The following is a 12882-nucleotide window of genomic DNA, read 5'->3' as shown; positions in this document are numbered from 1 at the left end:
CCCACGCACACAATCAGTACTTTACTCCTAAGCTCCTCAGTTTAGTGAACAGTCTGCTGGGCTGTTAAATGCTGAACTATAATCAATGAACAGCAATCGCACATAGTTGCCCAGTTTCTTGTCCACATGGCTGAGGGTTGTGTGCAGGACGTGGGAGATGGCGTCCTCCATTGATCTGTTGGAGTGGTTTGTAGAGGCTCTGACTTCAATCTTAACGGATGCGTCCGAAATCACAAACACTATACACTACACACTGCATGTACAGAATTTTGTTAGAACCTTACTACTCGACTATTAATGTACTGCGTACTGTATGTATTATGAAAACAGTATGCATGCACTCGGACATATTTCGGTTGCTACCGTGCATATTGCTTGACCCAGATGTTTTTCGATGACATAGCTTTACCCTCGCGAAAGTTAAAAACTGTTAAAAACTATCAATGGAAAAACATATATTTGAGTATATTAACTGGCAGAGTTGGGGCCATTCCGGAATGCATTCATCAATTCCAATCAAAATCAGGAACTGGAGTTGGAATTTAAATCTCTCTGAAACTCGAAATCAATTCCAATTCTGTTCCCCATAGTTTGTTTTCCAATCCCAATTCCAGTTCCATTTCCTGAATTGGATTGGAATTGATGAATGCATTCCGGAACCCTGACAATTGGATATTGTTGTCTGCTTAAATCTGTACAGAGATGGCACTTCCTCCACCATCTTGACAAAAATTTTTGAGACCCTGACTTTGTCTCCAGTTGCAGCTCCAGTGGCTTTGTGTGATAGCGTAGCATCTATCAGTTGCACACTTCTGAATTTTGCAAAATGTATCCGGGTACCGTTCACCTACCGCTTCAAATATACTGCTTACTTTGCTTATTTTTATTTTGCCTCCAGGAAACAAATATGTGGTTTTAGACACACCCAAAGACATTATTTGCATACCAGTCACCCTAATCAGAAAGCTGGACAAATGAGATAGATCCGGTTTGCAACAGCAATGCAATACCGGCCCAACATGCGCACACACATGACCTCAAAGAGCCCGATGGCATTCAGACAGGGTCTCGATTTCCTTTGGGTTTTTCCGCAGAGGTCAGTAACGGCATTAACATGCATTTCATCTGCACACACTCCCTTCTCATTATTACCATCTTTTTATTACGTTTCTTTTCCACCCACATGTGATTTATGGCCAAATTTTTTGTGATACTCGCTTTAAATTCTTTTATTTTTTGTCTTTCTTTTCGGTTTTTACTGCTCCCTTTATAATTTACCCGACATTCTCTTGCCTCTCCATCCCCTCCACCCCTGCCCCTGACCGCCCCCCCCAATGTCAGAAATAGCCTAAATACTTATTTCTTGCATAGTTAACAGTTATAATGCACTATTTTTACACAAATTCCATCAAGGTATGAGTCTGGTGTTAGCATAACCTGTCAGATGCTCCATAACCATTAGCAAAACAACTGGGTCATCATAATCGGAAAAACTCAAAACATTTTGTCATATTTTACTCTATTCTGCATATCAATTTTAGAATATTGTGAGAAATATCATTGTGAGAATATTTCCAAAAAAAAAATGTTTAAGGCTTATTGCCGAGTCCTAGTCAAATCCATTCCCTGGAAAAAACAGCAAGGCAGACAGAGAAAAAAACGTAGCAACAAAATGTACCAATGACATTTTCTAGTGAGGCCCTACAACAAACAAATTTATTTTCATTTAATTTATTTATTAAAAGTAGATTTCAGTTTGCAGTCCATTAAATTTGTTGCCTTTTTTCATTTTCTGAATCTGTTTAAGGGCAATTCTAAGGGAAATTTAAGCAAAAATGGACCATTGAAGTAAAGAAATAATAATTAGAATTTTATCATGATAATTATCAATATGATATGGAAAAAATACAGTATTATGATAAAATATTTTGCCATATCGCCCCTTTCATGTCACTGCAGGTTGTAGTCTGACTGTATACAGTGTGTGTATGGTGGCTCTGGAAACCCAGAGCAGGTCAACATTAACAGCTGCAAAAACATTAAGATGACACAAAAACATCAAAACAAAAAAATTAAGTTAATTTCATTTTTAAATGTGTTGCTATTTTATCTTTATCTTCAAGCTGTTGTAACAAGTAAATTGTACAAGTAAATTTGCCCAGTATAGGATCAATGAAGTCTTGCCTTATCTTACCTTCATGTATTGGGTCTCTTAATGTGTTGCGGTTTTCATAACGGAAGTGCTCTGTGCCACGTGAGACAGTATTCGACTCACTGATCAAGGTTGTACATTATTCAGCTAGAGAATACGAAATGGACTGTTAGGACTGGCTGGTATACCGGTATATTTTCAGAATGAGGTAGAGAATGATACAGTACTATTTATATCAATTTATCATGCGTTATAATTAGGGCTCAATTTAAAATTTTGAATAGAGACCAAAAGTACAATTTCCTCATTCTAAGCAACGCGAAAGCTTCAGTCGTGATGTTGCACAGAATGACAGCTACAATTAAACCTGGATGCATTTCCCAAAATCCCCTGTTAGCAACTTTCATAATTGGCCTCATTGAGTTGCATGGATCCAACTATGAAAGTTGCTAACACAGTTAGCACAGGTAGTGAGGGGGAGAGGGCAGGATGGCTGTATGGACAGAGGGTCTGTGAGAGCTGGCCTATGGGCCACTTCTTGGTCAGTGGGGGTTGAGGTGAAGTAAACAGGTGTGGTGGCGTGATGGTCTGAGCTCAGTCTCATCAGAGTCGGGTTGACAGTTTCCCCCTGCGGAGAGAAGCAGCACAGGCCCAAAAGAGTGCAGGGTTGCAGAGTCCTGAGGGGCCAGTGACCATACATCCCTCCCCTAGAGGGACTGATCTTTTTTTTTTTTTTACAATTTTTGCTATTTTTACATGAACAGTCAGAAGAGAGAACACGGAAAGCTGGAGAGATCACACAAAAACAAAATTCACTGTTGGTTTTATAATTCAGTGATGGCCAATCAAAATGAAAAGACATTATTTCATTCTGTACGTGCACGAGCATGTGATCAACCATGAACCATGACTTCACACTCAGCTTATGACGTTTGTGTACAAACATACATTGGAGACTGATGTATTAGATTGTTTTCATTCTAATCATTTCATTCTATTAGTAACTTTTCATTCTATTTTCACTCTATTTTTTATAAATAACTATAAATAACTTGTGTTTCCATATATTTTGTGAATGTGTGTCTTTCATATTTGCAGGTCAGTCAGTGTGTGGGATATTTTGTAAAGATATGGCAGGCTTTTGTGAAGGTTTCTGTCATGACCTGCTTGTACGATCCTTCCGTGCGCCACGCCCCCCTCGTTACCTCGTGTTAATTCCCGATTGTGATCACCTGTTGCCTGTTATTTTCTGCTTGTCTTGTGTATTTTAGTCTGCGTCTGAGTTAGTTTCCCCAGATCCGTCATTGATGTTTGTAGCCGTCTGCCCTGTTTGTCTGAATAAAACCCCCTTTCCTGCATTCTGCCCTACTTGCCTCGTCCTTCCCCGTTTCCTGCCTGCTCGTTCACTGCAAATGTAAGTTTCCATGTCACACACATAGGATTGGGCTGCCTTGGATTTGAGCTACCAGTCTGAGGAAATAAATGCAAATGTTCCAGGGTTCACAAGTAATTAGTGCGTTTGCACAACAAAAGCAGGAGGACAATGGAGCTGAAGGCCTGCGCAAATCTGTGCAGGCTTAGTAGTTCTAGGTATTTATCACCAGAAAATAAAAAGTTCACTAGTTCTAGTGTTAAATGACATATGAAACATGTTGATTCATTCTCTTCTTCATCAGTACGGCCTGTGAATCATTTTCTGCCAATAAAATGGCAGGTATCAAGTAGGGGTGTGCGATATAACATAAAATTCATATTGTAGTATAATTTGAACTATAGAAGGTAGACTGCATATATTGCGGTATATGATTTGATCTGTAAATTTCAATATAATTGTTTTTGAAAGGGTAACATATGTCCATAGCAAAGGCATTGCAGCAGGAAGTTGTATAATAAACTGTTAACACATTTCAAAGTAGTCATGAATGTAGAATATTTATTGTGCAAATCTGCAATTGTAGAAAAAATATGAAAACATTTCAAGTAACTTCATTGGTTTTTATCTTATATTAAAAACACAGGTTGGTTTTGTAAATTGCAAGTAAGCAGAAAACAAGACACAGAACCAAAAGCTACGAAACTATTACAATTAGACTATTGTCTTAACTCCATTTATATTAATATGACCATCTCTCCCATAAAGGTCCTGCACGGGTTCGGGTACTCGACGGGTGACCCGCAAATTTTGATGAAACGGGTGAAAAATATTCTACTGTGCGGATACGGGTTAGGGTCGGGTCAGACGCAGGAGAGCGCGGGTCAAAAATGCGTTTTTCAAAACATCCTCTGCCAACAAAAAATACCCTAGGGCTATATTTTAATGACACACGAAAAATCCCTGCATTAAAGCTGATAAAACGTAAAATCCATATCAGTTTATGCCTGCACGCGCATTCCCAGAAATCTCTCTTTCTTTCATTTTCAAAAAACGCATGCGATCTCCTGCAGTTGTTCGAAATGGATGCTGAGGAGTTGAAAAGAAAACTAGCAAGTGTAGAATTTAAAGTTGTGGCCAATAATTCCACTAAAATCAAGTGTGGGAGAATTTCAGAGTTATCTCAGGTAACGAAACCAACTCTTTTGACGTCTTGTCTTGGTGGAGAGAGCACGAGCGTTTATTTCCCAATATTACTCATATTGCGAGATCTATTCTCGCTATCCTGGCATCCAGTGCCGCAATTAGTGAGCGAGATTTGTCATGCGCCGGAAATGTCATCCGGAAGCGAAGGAGTCAGCTGAGGCCATCAATTGTGGACGATATCCTTTTTTTACACAGTAATATAAAGCACCACACCAAACACTATAGTCTTCGCCTTTGTGTAAGATTTCCAATCGGGTATTCAAAGGAAAATGGACAGTGCACGTAGGTAGCCTATAAAACCTAATAATGTGCAGAGTAGCCTAATGTTCATTTTATGTAATATTAGTTTTATTAACACATTTGATTGTAAGCTGGTAAGTCTATGTGTGAATGGGCATGGCAATATCAAACATTATTTGATTTTGGAGGTAGGCTACTACTGTTTGTTTTGCTTATTAGGCTGTTAAGCAACATTTACATTTAGTTATGCCTTGTCGTTTGTTGTGGCAATAAACCTTTGTCTTTAATTTTGGCTATCTGACTGATTTTCATTCGGGTGCGGGTCGGGTGTCGGTATTCATATCGGGTTGGATTGGGTGCGGAATTTTATTTTATTTCTGTCGGATAACGGTTCGGATACTGTGGAAGTAAAATTGGACATTAGTAGGCCCGGGAGGGGAGGCATATTGGGTCTGTTATGTCTTAGGCCTTAGGCCAGAAGAGATTGTTTTGAATACTATGTGACCTTGCTTTGTGATAGCTGCCTGCAGTTGGCTCCGCAGAAGCTCGGACCTTGGAGAGGCAGACAGTGGAGCAAAGGGGGGGAGAAACCACTTGCAGGAAGAGACTCGAAACCGCCCCAACTGGTGCCCAAAGAGTTCTAGCTTATTAAAGTAGTTGTAGTAGTCAATATAATATGTTACGCAATTGATTGCATCATGTTAATCATACTAATCATATGTTAACCATTTATTTTCAGCGATTCAGGGACAATATGTCAATGTGTTAATCATAAATCAATGGAACACCCAAACATTAACACTGATTCAATGTCATATAATTAATATCTATATACATATCTCAAGTAGAGTCGAGGCCGAGGCTGTCTCCAGTAAGTTGCGTACAATGGGTGGACTTTACCTTGCTACCAAGGTGAACCAATGGAGCAGGAAAATTGTGTTTGTTATACGTTTCAGCCTAGTTTGTTGATGTTTCATGACCAATCAGGACTTAGAAGTCCTGGGAGTTATGGTTAATCTACTGGTTGCTCTGTGTGCCGGGGGTGACTTGGTACCAAGTGCCAGAGTGTGATGGGAGCGCTTTGCTGAACTTGCTGGAATAAGAGAGATTTTCTTTACTCACCAAACTAAGAGGTCCAGACTTTTATTCTAAGTCCTTGATTTATAATTTTTCTACCACAGTTTGGCACCCAACGTGGGGCAGCTGAGTTCTCTGCTTGTTCCAGACGGAGGGATCCTGCAAGAGAAGCGGGTACGGCCATAGCTTAGAGCCAGACGGGACCAGATCCTGAAGAGATTGAGGATTGGCTCAGTCCCTCGTCAAGGAACAACGGAGACCACGCTGTCCCAGACCTGAACATTCCTGAGACTGATTTGGCCGGACCTGTTTTGGTGAGATAAAGGCTTCTCTGTTTATTCATTCTTGCTGCTGCTTTGCTTGTTGCTGAAGGTTATGTGTTTGGTAGTGTTTGAGTGTGTTATGTGAAAGTCCGCCGTGACTGAGGGGATCCAAGCACGGGGAAGCGCTGACCACGGTTAGGAAGGCCGGTGGGAGAGCGCTCATCCACCTGTAGTAGGGAAAGAGTGCTGTCCAAGTGGAGACCTGAGTGACCTATTACGTGGAAGAGGTGGATGCACTAGACCTTGGGAAAGTCCGTGATTTTGGTGGCGCCACTGTATATTGTGCGACGGGGCACAAGGAAGGCGGCAGGGAAGCCGTCACTTGCAGGGGGTCCAGACACGACGGTGATAAGGCTTGGTGCAGCAGGGGCTGAGGGCAGGGTGGTGTGTGCTCTGCGTGGTGCGGCATTGTATGGTGAAGGCTGGACAGTGAATGTATTGCATGCGGTAGCACAGCACTGCGTAACAGGCCAAGGACGGGTAAGATTCCTGTGTGAGGACAGGAACAACCTAAGAAAGGCGCTGTCGTAGACCCCTGGCACTGGGCTGAGGCACTGTTCGGGGTTTGGCCCACTCTCGGTCCCACGGGAGTATAAAGGTGTTTGTTGATAGGGTGTTTGGGTTTTGCAGAATGCGTACATGGTAAAGGGTGTGGGGTCTCCCAGGTGCAGTATCCTCAGTGGGATAAACAATTCATGGAGTTGATTTTGCTCCACACTGTCGCATGCAGGTGCTAACATTAAATGGAATGGTGGAATAGCCCTGTGGACTAATATAGCAAAAAGTGTCTGGGGAATCCTGTGTTGGACCTGAGATATACTGGGATAGGCTTGTTAATTTGCTTTTAGGACACTAAATGTTTGGAATAACACTTAGTTCTTTTTGATTCTGTCGTCACCCAGTAACAAGGTATCTTGTTTAGTTTAGTGACCACCCAGCAGCTGCGTGCTTTGTACAGACAGCAACTGCCTTGAGAAGGGGAGTTTGTAGGATATCAGGGTCAGAACAGATATTTCATAGGTCTTATGTTCAACGCCATTTGTTAAAGGGTAGATATGGGGAGTGCGTCAAGTAAACATTCACACCCTCCTGAAAGGGACTCAGAGATCGAGGGAGAGATAATGAGGAAATGTAATAAAGGGGTTAAGGGGAAACAGTCCCCAAGGCAGATAATGGAACGGGTTACTGGCCTGAGACTAAAGAAGGCTTGCAGAAATTGGAATCGTCAGACTGGGGGTAGATGGCCAAAGGAGGGCACTCTAAACATATGGGAAACAGAATGTTGTGAAACATTGCTGGAAAGGAGAGGACATGGTTGTTGTAACAGGGGAATGTACAGGCCAGAATATTATTTTCGGTGGAAGTCTGTGGCCTTGTTGAGAGCTAGGAAACCTAGGGAACAGCTAAGTGATAAGGAAAGCCGTGTAATGGTTAGCAGAGAGGAAAGGGGGGCCGATCCGACTGCTGCTGTTTCTCCGCCTGAAGCTGGTGCTGAGAAGAGGAAAAAGCCTAATTCAGATATCTGGTCCTGCCTGAAGTGTCCCCTCCTCCACTGCCGTCACCTGCACCTCGTCCTCCTGCCTATGTTCCTCCTCCTTTTTGGAGAGCTGACTTTCTCTACGCCGAGAATGAAGGTGGAAATGAGGGAAGACGGTCTCACAGTGACCTCAGAGGCTTTGGGACTGTTTTGCTTATCAGAGAAAGATAACTTTGCCGCTTGGTGGCTAGTGGATGACACAATCATGAGAGACTGTATCCCTGAAGGACAAGATCAGCCTGACAGATTACATTGCACCGCTCAGTTCTTTGGAAAAGGAGGAGGGGCTGAGTGGACGAGGGATTTTGAGACTGCAGGAGAGCTGAGAGAGACTGTTGTGCTTGATTACCTCTATGTGGCAGAAGACAAGTCTGCTGCGTCTGTCCGTTTGTCAGCTGGCCAGGAACAGTGGTATGTGGGAGGTTCGGTCCCCCATGTATCATATGGGAAAAAGGGGTCGCTAGAATGGAAGGATTTAGGACCCTGGGTCGCTGAGTGTGAGAAAAGGACTGAGTGGGTACGTGTGGAGGAAGGTAGGTGGATGAGTGGAGATGGTCAGGTGCAAAGGTATGAAATAGACCAGTGTGTAGAGGTACAGAGAAAGGGGGATGCAATAGAAGATAAGGAGAAAGGTATTGACCCTCTGCCGGACTGGTTAGGGGATGTACCAGATTGCTTGTGGGCAAAAGGGAAAAATTTTGGTCGAGTGGTGTCAGCTGAGCCTTTGGTGGCCCACCTCAAGTCTGACTCTCGACCTCACAAGGCCCAGTATCCCTTATCTAGAGAAGCAGAGGAGGGAGTGAGAGAAGTACATACAGATCTGGTGAAAAGGGGGGCTATTAAGGAAATAGCCTATTCTCCAGTTAATTCTCCTATCATACCTGTGCAAAAGGCAAATGGTACTTGGAGTTTTGTACCAGATTTGAGGGGTGTCAATGCAGCCATACACCCCAGAGCTCCTATCGTACCTAATCCAATTACGATTATGGCTTCCATACCAGCGGAGGCTAAATGGTTCTCTATCATTGACTTGGCTAATGCTTTCTTTTCTATCCCAGTAGATCCAGATTCCTAGTACTGGTTCGCCTTCACCTTTCAGAGGAAGAGGTGGACCTGGACAGTGATGCCCCAGGGCTACACAGAGGCTCCTAGTGTGTATGGGCAGTAGCTGGGAAAAAATTTGGAGGGGTTTACTGTGCCTGGGGGTAGCACACTGGTACAGTATGTGGATGATTTGTTGCTTTGCTCTCACACTCGTGAGTCCTGTAAACAGGACACCATAGCTATGTTAGACTTCCTGGTAGAGCCCGACCGATAAAGGATTTTGAAGGCCGATACCGATACAAATATTTGTTGGTTTTAAAACCGATATTCCGATATATCGGCCAATATATATACACGCAACAAAACATTAACAGATTTAGTGCATGATCATTAATTGATTATGGTTAATTGAACATGCATGGAAAACATTGTTTAAACCCTTTACAATGAAGATCTGTAAAGTTATTTGGATTTTTACAACATTATTGTTGAAATACACAGTTTCAACATTATTGTTGAAATACACAGTTTAAAGTTCTGATAAATAAAATGTATAAAAATACAAACTTAAGATATGAAACGTAAAGTCCTTTGAACAAAAACACAAAAACAACAACAACCAAATCAAAGTTACCAATTTTAAAAGACTTGGTAAGCTTCATAAATATCATTTGGTAAGCTTCATAAACTTTGAATAGCACAAGCAATAGAACTTTTATGCACAAGCTACGTTTGATACTTTTTCTCTATGTCTAAATGTTCACTCCTCGCAAATGTCTAACTTACATTTTACAATGCAGGGACTGTAACTAGAGATATGCTAGTTATAAATACAGTAATCATTACTTTATTTAGGCAGAATAAGTTCGTTGTGGTTTCCAAGTTTGGAGATTTACAGCCACTGAGTAAGGTTGAAAAACCCTCCTTCATAAAACTAGTAACTGGTTTGCAACCAGGCAGACATGTGCCCTCAAGAAGACAGGTGAAGGGACTACTGAATAAGGAATTCATTGAGGTTATCAGTAATTTAAAAGCTGAACTTGCTGAGCTTGACTTTATATGCACAACAGCTGACTGCTGGTCAGCTGTCAACAAAGGATTCATGGGCATCACAATTCATTGGCTTGAAAAAATGATGTGTTACTCAGGAGATCAGCAGCCCTTGCATGTCGTCGTGTCAGAGGGTCACACACATATGATGTCCTGGCTAAAGTGCTGACAGATGTGTACAAGGAATTTAAAATTCAAAACAATATTGTGTGCACAGTGACTGACAATGCTTCCAATTTCGTCAAAGCATTCAGCTGTTTTGGAGACAGTGTTGTTATTAGAGCAGCTGATGAGGTGACTGAAGGCAGTGACACAGGATCTACCCCTGCTGAGAGCTCCGATGATGAGGACGATGGTCTTGAGCCTGCACCTCTGTCAGAGTTAGAGGATCCCTGCCTCCCACCTCATAGAAGGTGCATGGCCCATACTTTAAATCTTGTTGCCACAGATGCAAAGAATGTAATGGATAGGCTGTACAACAAATTAGCGAGGCCTGTATTTTCCAAGGCATCTGCTCTGTGGAATAGGGTGAAAAGGAGTGTGAAAGCCTCAGATTTTGTTGAGGAAAAGCTAAAGATTGGCTTTGTCACTCCGAACGACACACTTTGGAATTCTATGTTCCTCTCAATGCAGCGCCTGGCTCACATAGCCACCTTGACTCCCCAGACCAGCAATCTAACAGTGCCATTGGATGCCACTCCTGAGTATGACAGACTCCTTCTGCACACCATCTGTGATGAGTTTGGGCTTCGTCAATTCACTCCAGAGGAAATAGACTTCATCAACAAGTTTGTGAGTGTGATGGGTCCCTTGGCATGTGCTCTGAACATCCTTCAGGGGGAAAAAAACACATTCCTCGGCTACCTGGCTCCTACCATTGTGCAATTGAAAAATGATTTGGATGGTCTGTTGGATGAGAGTTCAAAGCCTACAGCTACACAAGGTCTGACGGCATGCCGCCCCCTCATCCAAACCTTGATGCAGTCACTCTCTAGAAGACTGGAAGGCTGTCTTGAAAACAAAGATCACATACTGGCAGCCATACTACTCCCAGTGTTCAAGCTGGACTGGGTGGAGGATCAGAGTAAGCGAGTGCAGTACAGATTGATGTTGAGGGAAGAGCTGCGATCTGTGAATGTGCCTGAGTCTGAGCAACCCCCTGATGACCTTGAGGGGAAAAACAGTGCTTCATCCTTTTTTAAGTTCAAGCAAAGACATCCACATCAGCTGTCAATAAGTCTGAGGTGGACATCTATCTGGACGCCCCAACCACTGACGAGTTTACTGAATACATGCTGCTGCCCAAACTGAAGAAGCTCTTCATCAAATATAACACAGCAATCCCATCAAGTGCTCCAGTGGAGAGACTCTTCAGTACCGGTGGCCAGATATTTAGGCCCAGGAGAAACCGATTGGGAGATGCCAACTTTGAAAAGCAACTGCTGTTAAACGTGAACAAAAAACTGTTTGGACTGAAGCCGTAGGCATGGTCTGTGGAGTGTTCATTACTTACTACAACAATGGCTTCTGTATGTGAAAGTTTTTATTTTTAATAGTTCAGTGAGATGGTGCCACACACCTTCAAGAAGCGTGAGTTTTTTGTTTTTTTTTTAAATAAAACTAAAGAGATATTTTGCTGAATAATAAATATTCTGTTCTGTCTAGTTTTCATTTGAGATGGATATGATGCCTATATGTGTTTACAGTACTTTTCTTTTCCTTCCCTTGTCTAGTATTGGGGCAAGAGATAAACCATAAATAAGAATCATATTTTGTGTCCTTTGTCTATACATGTCCATATATGCAAGAATGTAGGTAGGTTATAGATGTATGTTAAAACAAAATAAATTTTCATTTAGACTATATACCGCACCTAAAAATAAAATGAACTGAACTTTGAACTAGTTCAAAAATTAAAATTGTGAGCTATGAATGTGAACAGTTCACTTTGAGCATGTGTGAACTGAACTTTGAACTAGATCATGAAAAGTGTGAACTTGCACAACACTGCTGGAGCGAGAGTGAATGGCAGGAGAGAGGTTTTCCACTTGGAGAGCTGACCGGTAAGTACAGAAGCGGCGCGCAGCAATCATGGTCGTTGTCCGTAATTCGAGGTTGATACCAGGGGAGTCCGTCCGACAGATAGACACAAGACCTGGACACACAAGGAGGGGTGAACAGGAGAGGCTGGACTCGGCAGGACAGGTGGGTCAGGCACGGTAGCTGGCATGAGGAGGGAAGGCAAAAAGGTAAGGTTTGCACAAAAAGTAAACAGGTAAGGCGAGGGAAACCGGGTAGACGGAAGACTGGAAGACCGCTCAGTATGGCTTCGTAACATCGACACAATACTTCGCGAGGAAGCTCTGGGGTTGCTCAGCTTTTAAAGGGGGTTAATTGTCTGTTGATGTGATCCTGCTGCATTATGACGACCAGGATCTGTGCTGTGATTTGACTTGGGGCTAATTAGGGAACCCGGCAGGGCAGGAGCTGGTACAGCAATAATAGTGGTGACATAAAACCAGATGAGTTAAGGTTTACACATGAAAGAGAAGAGGAGCCTTTCTCTGAGGAGGCTGAGGTGGGGGGCATAGAGCCTCCTTACCAGGGCTGCAGATGTCTGTGGTTCGTTGAAGTACTGTAGCTTAATCAGTGTGATGTCCTACTATGCTCCTGTATCATAGTAGCTCAGCATATCTTTTCTCTGCTTTTTTTGGCTCCTCCTTTCAGTTTTTCTGGTATTGATGATGACAGTGATGATGCTGAATATCATTATCAGTGGTAGTAATACTGCTGCTACACTTGTCATCACTGACATCGCTCTTGTTTCTATACATCTCATTTGTGCTGTTAACACATTGGGCTGGTGTGATACGTAGTGTCT

General features: G+C 42.5%; 1 protein-coding gene across 4 annotated transcripts in view; it reads left to right on the top strand.

Annotated features, from left to right (window-relative positions):
- LOC111841704 (uncharacterized) overlaps positions 1 to 11585 on the top strand; it is a 31687-nt gene extending 20102 nt beyond the window's left edge. For 3 of the 4 annotated variants that reach the window (XM_072698141.1, XM_072698143.1, XM_072698144.1), the window contains one exon: positions 6152 to 11585. In XM_072698141.1, coding sequence (XP_072554242.1) covers positions 7426 to 8982 — 1557 coding nt within the window. In that variant the 5' untranslated portion in view covers positions 6152 to 7425 and the 3' untranslated portion in view covers positions 8983 to 11585. The remainder of the gene's footprint in view (positions 1 to 6151) is intronic. The other variant, XM_072698142.1, reaches the window with a different exon arrangement.
- The last annotated feature ends 1297 nt before the right edge of the window (positions 11586 to 12882 follow it).

This window comes from Paramormyrops kingsleyae, chromosome 13 (assembly GCF_048594095.1).
Source record: "Paramormyrops kingsleyae isolate MSU_618 chromosome 13, PKINGS_0.4, whole genome shotgun sequence".
NCBI classification, from domain to species: Eukaryota; Metazoa; Chordata; class Actinopteri; order Osteoglossiformes; family Mormyridae; genus Paramormyrops; species Paramormyrops kingsleyae.
Note: the sequence above shows the minus strand (reverse complement) of the source record. Positions and strands in the feature narration are given on the sequence as shown.